Below are 17819 nucleotides of genomic sequence, written 5' to 3'. Positions count from 1 at the left end.
CTGGAAATATCCTTATTTGCCTTGAAATTATTTTTTGCCAATCCCGTCATCCGTGCGAATGTCGCATCATGTTGACAAAAAGAGATTGCAGTGCTGAGGAAACTTGCAGATGTAAACAAAAACGATTATCATTCTAGCGCATTAAATTCGCAAAGTTCGTCTAATCAGCCTTTGTCAATCAAGTAATTAGGATGTGTTCCAGGATATTCAAGCGGCCAATTCTTCCAAAATAGTTTCAAACGAGTTTAAACACCGGGTGTCCAAAATATATACTGAAGAGGGTCCAAAATATATTGGGGTGTCCAAAACATTGAAAACTGATGCTTCAAAAATCAGTTATTTTCATCAAATTTTCAGCCAGAAATGACCTTATGGGTATTTTTAACGGTTAATGGAGGCTTTTACGAACATATTAACATCATCATTATGTGTAAATACACTCTGAATCTGTTTGATTTTGAATCAAATTCAAACTAATGTCCTCTAGGGGTCCAAAATTCAACCGTTACCCTAACAGAAATCTAAATCCCAATATTGAAACTGGGGAATTCAGGCCAAACATGTCTAAAGGTCCTATCTGCAGAAGAGAGGCTCTTTTTGGTTTCCCCACAGACAAACAGACGTAACACTTGCGCAATTTCCATCGACTACGCTTTCAACGAACATTTCAAATTTTCATAGTTGTGGCTTTCACAACCAGTTGCGCGCGCATAGTTTTTCTATGCGTTTGACGTTTCACACTAGCGCCTTCTGTTGGCGATATTGCACAACACAGTGATTCGTGCAACTTTTCCACCAGGTGGTGGTAATGTGAACTGGGCGATGGATTTCCATGAAAATCGATCAAGGTGTTACGTCTGGGTTTCCCTCTCTTTCGTAAATATCTCAGTTGTTTATTTGTATTATGATTGTCTCCTTACATTGGACGATGGTCAAAATATTCGTCTTTTGATTTGTACTGCAAAAATAGTTGAAAAATGTACCATTACATTGCAATAACTGAAAGAGAAAGTGTACAAGGGTTCATTCAAATATTACGTAACGCAAAATTTGACAATTTTAGACCCCCTCCCTCCCCCTACGTAACAACTTTTGTATGGGAAAATTTGAAATTTTGTATGAAGCGTAACACAGTGCTAGACCCCCTCCCTCCCCTCTTTGCGTTACGTAATATTTGAACGAACCCCAAAGAGAGCCTCTCAAATGCAGATAGGACCTATTGAAATGTTTGGCCTCAATTTATCCTTTTAAACGAGCTTTTGGAACGCGCACAAACGCGCACCTGTTTGATAAGCGCTGTTTGCACCACTTCATTGCAGAAATGGAGATTTGATACAAGGATCGGTATACTCGTCGGTATATTCGCCTCACTCCATTCATATTCACTCCTCTTTGCTGAAGCGAATCGAGAAAGATGGAGCAAACGAGTTGTCGTGATCAAACACGCAAACCCATCACCAGTGGGAAGCGATGCGCAAGTTGGTTGACATGGATATTCGTTGCCATTCGTCGCAGTTTGGATCGCACGCGAATGAATGAATGGCGAATGGTGAAGAATGCTGGTGAGCGATCGAAGCGGCTATTACCATAACTAGAAGAGAAATTTTGCATGTAATGCATACATTTGTAGTGTATTGTTGTTGAAATGCTAGATAAGCAAAGAAAATAATAAACATTTTTTGAAACCATGAAAAAAAATCGTATGCACAAAATCACTCGTATCATTCACGAATCGCATCGCCGTTCGATCGCTTGCGATGCGAATGTGGACGAATGGGTAATTGGGTTTTTAAATTAAGAAAAATGTATCGATTTTTTGGTTTTATACGGAAGAGCACCTTTTTCTGAGCCACTATGATTTTTTTCCAGATTTTTAGAACTTTATTTTGGCACCTAAAATCAATTTCAAAGAGATTTTTGGAAATCACCTTTTGACAGCTAGGTAACTGTTTGACAGCTCCGCCCAGTACAAAATGCGACGAGGGGTGATTCATCAAATCGCTCCCATACAAACTTCAAATTGATTTTTAAATAGGTTCCCGGTCACCAAAACACCGACGAACCGACATGCCTGCTAGTGCAAAGGTTCATGAAATTCTCGTCCAAAATTTTAAATTAAAACCGTTGAAAACTAGCGCCATCTGTTGATTTTGATTCAGAACTATTTTGGCCGAAATATTTCGAACACTCTTAAGTAATGCCACCCATAGGTGTGCTGGAATGAACAAACATTGGATAATGCTGTTTATTTCATAATAATTACCAAAATTTCTTATGATAAACTAAGAGAGGATAGATTCACGAACTGTGTTCAAAACAAAACTTTTTAGGAGCGGAAAAGACTCAATAATCTTACAGAATTTCATAGTTTGTTTGATTTAAACGTAGAGTGTTTGTTTATATTCCGCGGCGTCGCCGTCGTCGATGGTCATGCTTTCGTCATACTGCAGTCAATCTGCTGATTTTATCAGAACACAATTTTATTTCTTAATTTTCCGAAAGCACAATTTATTATTGGGCCTAATTCATATAAGTATTGACTTCTATGAGATTTTCTTTTTTCAAATAAAAGTCGAAATTAATAGTAGTCAGCCTAGTCAGCGTCACTAAAACGGCCGCAAGAGCAGCATCATCGTCGCGACGCTTGCATAATCCGATGGGAATGTAGTGTGCTCCATTCTGAGGCAACGCGAAGCTACAGATTGACAATACTGGGCATCACGTGTTTTTGTTTACACAGCGTTTGATCAAGACGCCGCGACGCCGGCTGTATAAATGTCATGACCGGCTAAACGTCACTTTCAATTTGACACTAGCGATCACTGCAATTTGAATTTACCGTGTAATGTTATCGGTCAAGTCTCGGAATCGAGTGGCACGTCGGTTTAGTCGGTGACCAAAATTCATGAAAATTTGGATTTCGGCTCAGTTTCGCATGCAGATTCAGAATATGGAATTATCTCAACACCGTTAAAGAAGCCAATTTCCAAGTGTGGATTCTCACCGTTCGCCGGAGTTTGCTGTCGTCGCTGACAAGCAAACACATAAACCACAGACAAACAGACGTAGCACCTTGAACGATTTTTATGGAAATCCATCGCCCAGTTCACACTTGGAAAAGTTGCATGAATCACTGTGCTGTGCAATGTCGTCAACAGAAGGCGCTAGTGTGAAACGTCAAACGCATAGAAAAACGATGCGCTCGCCTCTGTTTGTGAAAGCCACAACTATGAAAATTTAAAATGATCGTTTAAAGTGTGGTCGATGAAAATTTAGCAAGTGATACGTCTGTTTGTCTGTGCACAAACTAAAGCGACAACCGTTCGCTGCTGACTGTCTTCGAATGTGGAAGAAGATAAAAAGTGGAAATCAAGAACTCTGATTTGATAATATCACCATGCAAAAATCCAGCTCACTACTTTCAATCTAGTACTTCACTGACTGCGTCCTCTATAGGACAGATCGGTGAAGTACTAGATTTGTAGTAATGAGCTGAATTTTAGTATGGTGAGAAGGTCAATTCTCCGTTTCTGCAATGAAATGGTGCAAAAGGCATGGGTATTATGATTCCCTACCTAATTTGATGCTGTTTGAGCAAAACTTTGGGCAACAGTGTTGTTGTTTTCTCCATTTCTTGCAACATAAACAACATAGTTATCCAAACTTTTGCTCAAACAGCATCAAATTAGGCAACGAATCATAATACCCACGCTTTTTGCACCATTTTATTGTAGAAACGGAGAATTGACCTTCTCACCATATTAAAATTCAGCTCATTACTACAAATCTAGTACTACACCGAACGTGCCCCATTCCAGAAAAATTACTACGTGGTTCATGGACGGACCGTGATTTTTCTCAAAGAGGGTACTTTTTACTACATGAATAAGTACTCTACTTTAACAGTGCACGTAATTCACGTTAGCCTCTGATGATAAGACTTCTCATCAAACATCTTTTTCAAACGCCATCGCAAACCGATCTCCGCCGCCGCCGCGAAAACGAAAATCCATTCGTCGACGAGAGAGGGCAAAGATCTGCACAGGTAAACAAAAATATTTTGCTTCGATTTTTCCTCAAAATTTTTAAAATAATTAATATTTTCCAGCAATAAAACCCCCGTTTGACGAAGAAAGCGATAAGCAGTAAAACCAGCAGAATACCAACGATGTCGATGGAAGTGGATACCGGTTTTGTGGTGAATGATACCAGCTCGCTCCTGCCGGGCGGTGGCTTCACCAAAGCCTACTCCAACAATCTACCGAGCGTCGGCAGCGAAATGGTGTGGAATTACGTCGTCCAGCTGATGCGGTCTGCCAGCGAGAATCCCGATCTGATCAAGATTCTGTAAGTATTCGGATCTCGTTTCCGAGTTCCAACGAACTTTTCCATGTCAGTGGCAAGATGTCAATCCAAAAAGTGACACCTTCACCGCGCCTCAGTTCAAGCGATGACGGAGGACTTGAAAGATGTCGGGTGTCTGCCAACTTGATTGGAAGTGACAGCTTGCGAGTCAAAATTTATTTTTGTATTTTGTGGCCGACTGGTGCGGCACGGTGGTTTTATTAATTATCGAAAATCGTGGTGATGTTTGCGTTTGGAGAAATCTCCTAGGCTTTTTCTTACAAAATGAGATACATTGAAAGGAGGTGCCTTAGCGACGGACTAAAACTGGGTTGATACAACAGGTGAGCACCCATCAGGAACCTCCAGATTGGAGAGATGCCAATAGTGTTTTAATGGCTTTGGCCAACGAAGTGAAGGATCTTCCCGTTACCTGACCATGGACGTTTCATTATGATAGCATAGTTTTTAAATATAAGCTGTGCAGCAGTTGCCTGAAACAAGGTACCATTTGGGGCTATCCAACAATAAGTGACCTAGAGTAATTTTCTCAAAGGAGTTCCACCAGCACCTTCTCCAAAATTTGGAAAGAGTAGCCGCAGAAGCGTTACTGAGAACTCCACCAAAAATTTTCTATTATCATTCATTTTTTCCTTAATTTTCAGCCAAGCGATTGGATCCAGCAAACCGGATTTCAACGATGATTCCATCTGTTACGTTCACCTCAAACGAGATGACCGGGTTTGCGTGGTGAAAGGACAACTCACCATCGGATCCAGTGGTGGCGAAGTCAAAATCTACCAGCTGACAGCCACAGTGGACGAGAGCGAGGACCGGATCGTTTCGGTGGAATGTAGCGAATGTATGGAAACTGGGGATTGTAGACATGCGATTAGCTTTGTTACGTGGTTGCACAGAAAAAGCGAAGGGGACGAAAGTAGCGAAGTGGTCTGTTACTTCCGAGGTCCACTGTCGGCCGAACTTGAAAGCATTCCTCCGAAGCCTCCGCTCAACAAGACAAAAGCAAAGAATTTCATTCGGGAAATTGTGCGCATTCTACAGACTGAGGACATTGATTGTCCACTGCGATGGAACTTCCCCGGGCCGCACAAGAAGTTCAACAATATGTCCATCCACGAGTTGATTCTGATGGCCGTAAGGAACAAGTTTGACACAGCGCAGTTCTTCGAGGCCGCCCACCAGGTCATTACGGCAGGTCAAAGCGCCTTAGCAGATAAAACTAAATTCACCCCCAAGTGCAATCCATGGTACCTGGAATTGCGCTACGCCCGCATCACCAGCGCCAAAGTTTCCGACTGCATCAATCTGAACGTGACCCAATCGGTTCTGTACGAAACCATCCTCGGTTGTCACAAGGAAATCGATCCGAACATCCAGCGGAAGAAGTTGGCCGTTCGCCAAAGGCTGGAAAAGTACACAAAGACCAAGTACGACAATTGCAAGATTACCCTCAACCCAAACTACCCAATAATCTTCGACGTCCCGGATGGAATCTGCAACTCGCACGTCATCGAAATCAAGTGCCCCAAGACGCGCGATCACATGCAGAAGTACGTCACCGAGAACGGGTCCATCTGCGAGAAGTACTACATGGAGATCCAGATCCACATGTACATGCAGGGCAAAACGGCCGGTGTGGTTTGCGTGGCCGATCCGGACTTTGAGAACAACAACGAAATCTACATGCACTCGTTCAATCTCAATCGGAACTTTGCCGTCAACAAGCTGAACAAGGCGATGGACTACTGGAAGAACATCGTCTATCCGGAACTGATCAATAGCTGGGCTGATTAAGGGTGTAAGTTTGGCTATTTCTTTCACAGTAGATAAGTTTCATTTTAGTCGACAAAAACACCATATTTTATTCTTCTGATTGATGATCGTAAAGATCTTCATTTTTTGTCTTTCTCCTAAAACACACAACACGCGCTACCCCTTTTAATGGTTTGGTAAAGACAATAAATACCTAATTATGAGAGGCAAACGCTTTCCTTCTGAACCAGGAACTCGGACATCCCGATTTGCTGCATACAAATATAAGAGCAAACAATCTGATATGCACGCCGTTTCTGAGATTCATTCTGATGACTTTCCTGGTTAGTTTTTGGCTGTTGGTTGCCACATCTTCTGAATCATTCGATGAACTCTCGAGGGCAGTGATCGTTTCGTTGCACTTGGTGGAGGCTACAACTGGAATCCTTTTGGAAGCACACGATTGATGGAAATCTGTTGGTAAGATAAAACATTAGTTTTGATATTCTATTTACAATTCGTTGACTAGGTAGTTATTTTAGGAAGGAAAAACATTTATGTCATTTTATTCAGTTCCATCTTGAGTTCTGCAGTAATCCTTTGGGGAATGCCTCCAAGAGTAACTTGGATAATTTCTCCAGCATTCCTTTCAAAACTTCTTCAGAAGTTCCTTTGGGAATCCCCTATATATACCCCGTGTCGCTCTGCGGTGCGGTTTTTTGACAGTTCGAAATGACATTTACAATATTTCACCATCCTTCTATCTGATAAGATGAAAAGATTTATAATTTATGATGTGCTTGATGGTGTAAATCCAAAGAGCAGAATTTTCATGCGCTCAGTGCGGACAAGCCTGCACTGCAGTAAAACAGATGTCTGAGGTGTTCACGACATCCCAGAGCAACAGGCATCGGGACTCAAATTGAATTACATCGAGCAACGAATGGGGCACGTTCGGTGTAGTAATAGATTTGTAGTAATGAGCTGAATTTTAGTATGGTGAGAAACTTTGGATAACTATGTTGTTTATGTTGCAAGAAATGGAGAAAACAACAACACTGTTGTCCAAAGTTTTGCTCAAACAGCATCAAATTAGGCAAGGAATCATAATACCCACGCTTTTTGCATCATTTCATTGCAGAAACGGAGAATTGACCTTCTCACCATACTAAAATTCAGCTCATTACTACAAATCTAGTACTTCACCGATCTGTCCTATAGTCGTTTGACATAACAATAAGTGAAATGGCATTCATCATTTTCATGTATGACTCGATGTATGATAAATATCTGTGTTATTTTCAAAACTGTATCAAACATCACGGGATTCAACAATTTGGTACGGAGCTACAATGAATCTTTTTTCACGCGAGAAAACTTTATAAAGATATAAAATATGAGACCTTCAACAGTAGAATGATCGTGAATTACTTCGGTTGGCTATATCCAACTTTATTTGTCTTTAATTTAGATTTAGGCTGATACAAACTCAATTTTGACTTTTTGTCCCCTCCCCCTTCAAAAATTTTTGGCCGGATTTTGCATTTTGAGCGGGCAGATAAAAGATATTTATCAAATTATCGGGTCTTGCCGACAATTGTTTAACAAATCCGATGAGTTTTTAATACTTTTCAGATTAAATGCTTTATTATTTTTACCCCCCCTCGATCAGCCAAAGAGTGGGGGGACAAAAAGTTAAATAAATAATTGTAACGGCCTTATGCCAAATGAACAGTATGCCAATCGGCTATAATGCCAAACGACCTAAGGTGTGAGAAAATTTTGAGAACTGTGGAACTCTCGTTATTTCCTTACGAAAGCGCAAATGGTGCAGTTTTAAAATATAGAACTGCAGAAATAATCACCCCGTAGTTCAAATTTCAAAATATTTGGCAATATGTTTAGATTGAAATAACTATTATAGGAAAACTTTTGTATTCTGGGCAGTTTTGTTCTCTTCGTCATGGAAGCCTTTTTGAAACCTGTTGAATTCAACGTTGGCCTTAAATCTTTGCCAACCAAACTGAGCTATACGACCAAATTTCAGGCAATTTGGTTAAAGTTCAAGAAAATTTAAATCAATGGACCATCAATTTAGAACTTTACCCAGAATCAGCTAATCATAAATTTTGTGTCAATATGTAAGTACAATACTCAGGTAGATTTAACAAATATTTTGTTGATGATGAAGTCGAGTCAAGTACAAGACCCTGAAGATGACCTTACAGTGGAGGTCGAAATACGTATCTGTCAAGGGATGCAAATTCTAATTCCACTTAACAGTACGTTACCCGATTTTCTTTTTACTTAAATATTTTGTGAATATAATTAATAGGGGTACTCACGAAACAGATTAAATATTGCTGCAAAAGCCATGATTTTCTGCTTATTTGAATTGTTTCATGATTTTGCGAATAAAATAAATAATCGAAGATTGCCTCGAAGATCGCGACATTTAATCATTTTAATTAGTTTACGCTGTTAAGTGAATCCCCCTAATGTTAATAAATAAAGCATATTAAACCTATTTTGGATTCTTGAAATCAAATCTTGTTATCATCAGTTTTTGAAATGATGACAAAATGATATCTCAATTTGATATTAAATAATAACAATTCGGAACGAAAACTTGTTTTGATTTCATTTTGTTATCAATAACAAAATGAGTTATCATTTTGTTATAGGTTTGTTCTCATTCCCTGCTCGGGTACACTACCCGTCATAAGTACGGACTCACACAAAGTATTTTTTTTTTTTTTTGCTTGGTTTCTAGCTGCACTCTGAATAGAGTTGAAACCTCTACACTAGACCCGAAGATAGAAAAGAGTACGTAATCTTTCAGAAGCAGTTTGCCAGCCGTACGCGGAAAATGATATCCATTAAGACACTGTTGCCTACTGATTCAGAAAGTTACGGTAGAAGGTTGGAAAGTTTTCAATTGGTCAGTCAGTCTGGATTTGCCTATGTAGTGTTATGGTCACACCGTTTGTGTTTGTCTTCTTGTTTGATTTTGTGATATGGTTCAATATGTTTTTCATGTCAGTTGTCGTATATTTGTTTTTTTTTTCATCGAATCAATCGAACCCTGTATGTTAAAATATAGTCGATCCTGTGTCAAATTGTGTTCTTGATTTCGCTAATCGTTTTCTACTTCTCTGTGTTCATCTTATGTGTCCTTAAAATGTCATCGGTCAAATACCCACAGAAACATGTAACTTCTGATATTTTTCTGTTGGTGTCAAAATACCATCTAAGAGATAAACAAAAATACGCCAAGTTGATCAGTTGATTGCAATAATATTTTAAAATAATAAAGATTGCTTGTCAACTATTATGTATCCATCCCCCTACAAATACTTTTAAAAATGTTCAAATTTGTTCAATTGTCCTATCGGTCCTACCTAGATAAACCATGTAATTTTCTCAAGCGTAGCCTAGAAATGTCAACCTAGTCATACACAAGTAACGTTGTTCAGTTAATATAAAGCAGTCAGTTGCTGTCCAAAATGTCACGTCGAACGCATTGACGTCAACAATGCGTTTAAGTGTTCGCACGTTAGCTTCGAATCTATCAGCACAATTAAGTGCTGCAAATCTCCTTCCCACTATTAATTCTTCGGTCGATTTTAATTGCTTTATTTAAAGAAAATATGACCAACTAACATTCTAAAAATTCGAAAAAGCGACTATGACATTAATGAATTACTAATCAAAATCAACCGAGAAACGTGGGAAATAGAGCCCAAACAACATTTTGAAGTCAGATGGCTGTAAAAGGTTCCAAAACCTGTCACAAATCCTACAATACTTTTATTAGGATTTGTAACGATCATCAAAACCTTCTTAAATCCAACCGACTTGGAACTATTGCTTGGGAATAGACTCTAATGAGCCCTGGCGGATCCTCCATGTTTATCGAGCATGTCTGATGCATATGATCAGCCATACTCCATCTGCAGCAGCCGGTTCGTAATGAACCGTTGGAGGCGCATTAAAGTGTTAAAAAGGTCATATGTTTCACAGTACGGACTCACACAAAGTATTGCAACAATATTGCATCACCCTGACTCACTTCGATATCTCCAAAACCTGAGGACTTAAAAAGATGCTGTCTTCAGGAAAGTTATTCAGAAGACCAAAAGCAACAACTTTTCTGAAGGCGGCATTTTTGTAGGTGTTCTGGTTTTAGAGACATCGAGGTGATTCAGGGTGATGCAATACCTTTTGTGAGTTCGTACTTATGACGGGTAGTGTATATTAGTGTGGGTCATCGGAACCGTTTTCTCAGATCAAAGCATTTTTGGCTCCGTTTCGGGTCCTGAGTATCTGTGCAAAATTTGAGCACGATCGGTTGCGCCTACACTTTGCGCATTGCAATTGAAATTGGTATCCAATTCCAATTTCCAAAGCGATCCGATGCTTGTGAAAATAGTTATAACCAATGAACCGCATGCATGTGTTTATGTTTTAACATGTAAAGGAATAACAATAGCAACAAAATCATGCTGTTTCGCCAAGCAATGTCAACGCTATAACTTTTTTCATAAGCATCAGATCACTTCGCGGTCTTCGACAAAGTTTTTCAGGCAACCCTAGGCTATGTTTTTACTTTATCGGTTACATGGTTTTAGAAAAAAATCGAGCTTGTTATGAGAGAAATGCAAAAAAGTGTGTTTTCCCATGTAAACCCCCATACAAACTTCAAACGCGATGCGCAAAACGTAGACATAACCGATCGTGCTCAAATTTTGCACACTTATTTGGGATCAAAAAAACTTTAATCTGATGGGATACCATTGAATTTTTCATGCTTCCATATAAACGATGACCCACTCTAGTGTATATACAAAATTCTTCAGGGCTTCCTTCGATAGTTCTTATAAGGGATTTTTCAAGACTTTCTTCAATTTGCAAACTCCTACCTACAGCATTTTTTCTTGAAAGGAAATGCTGGTACAACTTCTGGAGGATTTTTCGAATAATTTTCTGCTGGAATCTCTGTAAGAACTCTGAGAGACATTTTCGAAGAAACTTCTGGAGTGTTTTCCGAAGTAACTCTTGGAAGAATTTCCTATGGAACTCTCAGAAAAGTACTCAAATAAACTACCAAAGAAAGTATCGAAGGAATGAATTCCAGGGGTTATATATGTTGAGGTGCATGAAGAAAAGTTTAAATATTTGTAGCCCTTTGAAGCCGGAATTTTTCCAAGCGTTATTATAGATTTTTTCTACGTATTTCTGTGGTTTTAGTGCTTAACAGAATAAAAAGGGAAGAATATGATGCAGAATATATTCTCTCGATATCCTAGGTCTTCCAAACTGTTCTTGAGTTTAGATCCTAAAGGCTATGGATGTAACGGTAATTTCTTTCATTAAACAAACCAACAATTTGTATTTTATCATGTCCAGGAAGTCTTCTGAAAGTTCAAAAGACAGTATCAGATCAGTCGGGATATCCTAGGTCATCCAACCTGTTCTCGAGTTTAGATCCCATAGTCTACGGGTGTAACGGTAACTTTATTCGTCATACAAAGCTGCGATACATAATCTATCTTGCCCAGTAAATCTTCTGAATGTTCAGTTGACATCATCAGATCAGCTGGGGTCATTAAATGTTTAAAATGTAGCACCTGGCATCTAGTGTCATTGAAGTTTCTTTAGTTGTTTTGCATAAGTTTTTATAGTTGTTTTGCATAAGCTATTATACTAAATGGAGTTCATAGAATGCAATCAGAGTAGCATTGGGCAAATCTGGCTGAGACATCGATTTTTGAGAATGGATTCGAATTGAATCAGCAGAATCGATTCACCGATTTAATCGAATGCTTTGAGTCGATGTTTTCACATCGATTCGATATTATAAAATATTACAAAACTAGGTATAAAATGATTCGTTTGCTGCTTTTAGTTCAAGTTCATGGTATGTTTTATTTGTCTTAATAAATTCAATATCAAAATTTGAGCTTGCACATCGAACATTTTGGAACTCTGATTCGAAAATGGATTTAACGTTGAGACAGTGAATTCTAGAAAAAAAAATGAAATAAAAAATCCGGAAATCCTGATATTCCCCAGAATTCTGAGAACTATTCCCATATAGTACTTAGATAAATTCCCGCAGACAGCTGAGAGAAATTCCCCCAGAATCTTTAGAGACACTCCTCCAGAATACTGAATGAAGTTCCTCTAGAATTATGAGAGAGATTTCTTCAGAATGCTGAAAATAATTACACCAGTATCCTTAGCGACATTATGTAGAAAAGAAAGCAAGACTCTTCCGGTATCTTGGTAGGAATTCTTTCCGAATTCTATTAAGGATTTTCCTAGAATCCTGAGTGAAATTACTCCAAATTTATAAGACGGATTGTCTCAAAGTCCCGAAATGAATTCTCCCAGAATCATGTGAAAGATTGTCTCTGAATGCTAGAGAAGCTTCCCCTTGGGATTCTCCCAAAATCTTCCAGAATCCTTATATGGATTATCCCAGAATTCTAAGATGAGTTCTCCCAGAATCTTGAAAGGAATTCCAAGAGCGGTTCTTCCACATTCTTGAGATAAATTTATCCAGATTACTGAAAGAGATACTCACAAAAAAAAAAGATTTTCGGAATTCTAAGATGAATTCCCCAAGAATCTTAAAAGAAATGATCCAGAATCATGAAAAGGGTAGCTTAGAACCCCAAAAAGGATTACTTCAGAATCCTCAGAAAGACTTCCTAAAAATACTTGGCGGGATTACCAAAGTAACAGAATTCTGGGAGATAGGATTTCCCCAGAATCCTGTGAAGAATTCCTCCAGAAACCTTTTAAGTATTCTCCAAGAATTCCCCCAAGATCCTGGATAGAATCCTTCAGAATGCTGAGAATAATTCTGCCAGAATCCCGAAAGGTATTCCCCAGAATTATCTAGAAACCTAAGAAGGATTTTTCCGAAAATCTGATCCTGGAAGAAATTACGGTAAACTTCTAGAATGGACTTCCCCAGCATCTTGAGAAGGATTCTCAGGAATTCTGAGAGGTGTTCCTACATATGTAAAACAGAAAAAATACTGCAAATTCCTGAAATACATTTGCCCAGAATCTTTGAAAGTACTCCCCCTAAACTCCTGGAAGGGCCCTAAGAGTTCTGAGGGGATTCCTCTAGAATACTTTAAATTATAAATCCCAAGAGAATCTTCCCATAATCTTGTAAGCGATTTTCCCTGATTACTAAGAGGGACTCTCCCAGAAGCCTGAAAGGGATTTCTGGGAGCAACTGCTCCAGAATAAAGAAAACACAATTCTACTGGGATTCTTGTAGAATGCTGAGAAGGATTTCTTCCGAAACCTAAGAGGAATCACAAAATATATGCGACGGATTCTCCAAAACCCTGGGAGGAGTTCCAGAGAATGCTGAGAAAGATTTCCACAGAATTTGAGTGGAAGTGAGGGTCTTCCAGAATCCTTAGAGGAATCAACCCAGATCATCCAGAAATTTCTTAGAATCCTGAGGAGGATTTCACCCTTGGCAAGGAACCCTGGTAGGAAATGCCCCGAAATCCAGAAATGAATTCCCTTAGAAACCAGAGATTCCCTAGAATTCTGATAGGTATTCCCATAAAATACTGCTGAAAAAAAAATTCTAGAGATTTTTAAAAGGGACTCTTCCATAATTGTGAAGATTCTCCTAAAATTCTGTGATAGATTCCTTCAAAATGCTTAAGGCTCAAATAACCATCATTCAATCATCAGTAATCATCAATTCTTCAAAAGCAGTTTTCTTGCTAGAATTCCAAAAACTCTCAATGAGAATTATTTCACTGCTATCCAGATGCAGAAAAAGAGTACAATGATAAATTTTCATTATCATTGGTTGTGATTTCAGCGAAAAAACTGCTTTTGATTTTCTGGTAAAGGATGATGGTTTGTTTCCTCTTAAAATTATCACACCAGCATCCTGAGAGACGTTATTCTATGAAAGAGAAAAAAACTTTTCCAATAGGAATTCTCCCTGAATTCTATTAAGGATTTCCCTAGAATCCTGGGAGAGATTACTCCAGTTTTCTGAAATGGATTCTCTCAGAATCTTTTATAAGAATTCTTCCAGAATCCTGAGGGAATTTCTCAGATACCCGAGATGAATTCTCCCTGATACCTGTGACGGATTGCCTCAGAATCCTGAGAGAAGATTTTCCTCGGGATTCTCCCAGAATGATTAGACGGATATCTCCTGGCGGATTCTTCCAGAGTCTTGGGAGGGATGTTCCTAGAATCCTGAGAGAAGTTCTCCTGCAGTATTGAAAGACATCTCATTAAAATCCTGAAAGAGAGTGCCCCAGATGGATCCTCTACATTATCAAGATAAATTCATCTAGAATCTTGAGAGGGAACCTAAAAAAATGTTCGGAATCCAAAGATGGACTGGCCTAGAATCCTGAGAAGGATGTCTAGCGCACCCTGAAAGGGACTCTCTCTAGACCATAAGGAGGATTCTTTTAGAATCCTGAGAAAGATTCACTTAGACTCCTGGGAGAGATTGCCCAAGAAAACTTAGATATACAAGTATGCCTCGATTTAGTGGACCTAGATTATATAGACCCTCGATTTTATGTATATTTTACCTCGATTTTATGTAAATTTTTAATGGTTGAATTCTACAGTGCATTCTGAAAAAAATATAGTTTTGAATCGAAAAAAAATTGAATGTATAAAATCGATTCGATCGATTTCGTGGGGCTTCAACATCGATTCAAAAAATCGATTAATCGGAACAAAAACATCGATGTTGCGAACATCGATTCAAAATTGCCCAACGCTAAATCAGAGACTATGACATAGATTCGGGATATTCAGAATCGTAAACATTGTCTTAACGTCGTGGCAAAAGCTATTATCACAAGTGTACAGGGGGTGGCCGCAAAATGTTTGGGATAGGCAACTTTTTTTCTCCCACAAAAAAATTCAACATGCTGTAACTTTTCATACCGTCAAGGCGCCATTCCCCGTGTGCCTTCGAATATTTTTTCATTATTTCCATATTATGATTGAATGATATGACAATTTCTCTTCAATTTCACCAATACAACACTAATGTATTGTTACCATGTCAAAACGCTCATTAGAAACATTTAAAAGTATCATTTTGACACTAAAGTGTGTTTACATGAAGCGGGTTTCTGCTCGTTCACTGCATTCATAGTGAAAAAACGAAAACTGCGCTAAGGTAATTTAAGCGATAAACTAAATGTAGTAACGTTTTTATTCCACCAAGAAGCAATTAAATTCACATATCAAGTATGTTTTTTGCATTACCGAAGTAAGTTTAACAAGAAAGTACGATTACTCGTACTTTTTGATTGAAACAAAAAGGCACGGTAAATGGGTACCCTAAAAATCAATGGTCTCCATTCACCGTGCCCCATATTGTACCATATATCTTGAAAAAATCGAAAATTTGAACATTCGTTTTTCTAATAAAATCTTGCAAGTTATTACTTGAAATGAATTTAAACGAAGAAAATTCCCTTGGCTGGGTTGTTTTGATCATTTTTAAACAAATTAGAATAAAATTTCTCATACACGGTGAATGGGTCCCTACTGCCACGGTGAATGGTGACCTACCACGGAATTAGGCGTCCCTACTACCCTTTACTAATTGTACTATATCACCAAATTTTGTGAAAAATTGTCTACTTCTGTGGATATTACTTTAATTTTAACCTATAATGAAGGCAATTAAAAGCGGCACCAACGATGTTTATAAGACTGGTGTCAAATGACAGCCCTAATTTGCCCCGAATCCTCTTAGATCCACGGTGAATGGTACCTTGACGGTAGAGTGCATCAAAAAATCTCAAATTTTGACTGTTTGTCAACCTATTATACAGGGGATAGACAAAATGATCGGGACAGGCAAAATTTTCACTTTTCAAAAAATGTTTAATCAGCAGTAGCTTTTCGATAAGTGCATCAAATATTCTCAAATTTTCACTGTGAGTTGATCAACTAGTTGTGTATCAGTGGACAAAATTTGGAAAAGATCGGGCTATTCTGCACGAAGTTACAAGCATTATAGAAAAAAGGTAGAATTATCCGATAGCCAACTTTGAGCTGTTATATCTCCGGATTCAATGAACCGAATGCAATGAAATTTTGTCCATTTATGACTTATATAATGAGCTCTGAAAAACGTTTGACTAAACTTGAAATTATTAACAAAAGAAAAAGTTATAACGATTTCATTAATTTTATGATATATTAGTAAATTGGTCAATTTTTAATGCGCATCCCATTACTTTTTCAATGAATTGCCGCCTATGTTGTTATTTTCTTTCAAAACATATCTGTATTCAAGACAATTGGAGGGAATTTAAATGAACTATAATTAGCATCTTGAATTTTGAAACAATGTTGAAATTTAAGAAAATTTGGTGTTTTATTAGAAAAACAATCTAATCGTTATAATTTTCTTCCGTGTTAAAAATTTTAAATTATGTCAAAAGTTTTTCAAAGCTCATTATATAAGTCATAAATGGTCAAAATTTCATTGCACTCGGTTCATTGAATCCGGAGATATAACAGCTCAAAGTTGACTATCGGATAATTCTACCTTTTTTTAGAATCCTTATAACTTCGTGCAGAATAGTTCGATCTTTTCCAAATTTTGTCCACTGATACACAAATAGTTGATGAACTTACAGTAAAAATTTGAGAATATTTGATGCACTTTTCGAAAAGTTACAACTTTGTGAAATTTTTTTTAAAAGATAAAATTTTGCCTGTCCCGATCATTTTGTCTATCCCCTGTATGTGCATCATTGGTACAAATTTGGGCTCGATTGGTTCATTTTTCGCGAAGTTAGAACCGTTCGGGTAAAACACTATTTTTTAGACAACTCATTTTTGAGCTGTCATATCTCGGAAACCAGTGAACCGAATTGAATGAATTTTTTAACGTTTATCAACAATATATTGATACTTAATACAACGTTATAAAATGTAATATTTTCTCACGTCGAATTAAGTTATACCGGGTTGAAATTTTTACCCATATAGAGGAAAATAAGCCAAATTTACAATACCATACAAAAATAGCTAAATGTGTTCTTTCTTCAATCTAGATAGGCTCTAATATATCTGATTAGAGATAACTTGAGAACAGAAGTGGAAAAAAAATACCTTTTTTCGAGAAAAATCCAAAAAGTGTCAATCCATGATAACTTTTTTCAACGTTCAGAAAGTACCTATGTTTTAATAGTTTGTGAAGCATCTGTATATTGTTAGTGTACGTTCAAAATTTCATTCAATTCGGTTCACTGGTTTCCGAGATATGACAGTTCAAAAATGAGTTGTCTAAAAAATAGTGTTTCACCCGAACGGTTATAACTTTGCGAAAGTTTAATCAATCGAGAAAAAATTTGTACCAGTGATGCACATATAACAGGTTGATAAACAGTCAAAATTTGAGATTTTTTGATGCACTCTACGAAAAGTTATAGCATGTTGAATTTTTTTGTGAGAGAAAAAAAGTTGCCTATCCCAAACATTTTGGCCATCCCCTGTAGATCTGAAGCTATGGTCAAAGCATAGTGTTTTTTTTACCGAACAGGTTTGGGCCGAAGGGTCCCCGATTTCAATGAAAATTTTACCAGAGCTAGAAGTCGTGGATATATGAACATATATGAAATTCATATATATGCAATCCAATAAAAATATACTACGAA

The 17819-nt window shown here is 37.8% G+C and overlaps 2 protein-coding genes across 2 annotated transcripts in view; one reads left to right on the top strand and one right to left on the bottom strand.

The window, feature by feature from the left end:
* Positions 1-3935: 3935 nt before the first annotated feature.
* LOC109420281 (uncharacterized) lies at positions 3936-6420 on the top strand. Its single transcript, XM_029869806.2, has 3 exons — positions 3936-4045; positions 4109-4347; positions 5010-6420. Exons 2-3 carry the CDS (start codon positions 4169-4171, stop codon positions 6157-6159), a joined length of 1329 nt encoding a protein of 442 aa, XP_029725666.2. The 5' UTR covers positions 3936-4045; positions 4109-4168; the 3' UTR covers positions 6160-6420.
* The window catches only part of LOC109397360 (uncharacterized), a 126594-nt gene continuing 114976 nt past the window's right edge, over positions 6202-17819 (bottom strand). The window contains exon 8 of the mRNA XM_029869812.2: positions 6202-6591. The gene's annotated coding sequence lies outside the window, so the exon portion shown is untranslated. The remainder of the gene's footprint in view (positions 6592-17819) is intronic.

Source organism: Aedes albopictus, chromosome 2 (assembly GCF_035046485.1).
Source record: "Aedes albopictus strain Foshan chromosome 2, AalbF5, whole genome shotgun sequence".
Lineage (NCBI taxonomy): Eukaryota > Metazoa > Arthropoda > Insecta > Diptera > Culicidae > Aedes > Aedes albopictus.
This window is presented reverse-complemented; position numbering and strand designations above follow the sequence as displayed.

What these genes read in the sequence shown, in the direction of transcription:
- LOC109420281 (XM_029869806.2), top strand. Translation starts at nt 4,169, where the DNA reads ATGTCGATGGAAGTGGATACCGGTTTTGTGGTGAATGATACCAGCTCG. An exon ending in CCCGATCTGATCAAGATTCT is followed by an intron (nt 4,348 to 5,009) that starts GTAAGTATTCGG and finishes CTTAATTTTCAG; the next exon opens with CCAAGCGATTGGATCCAGCA.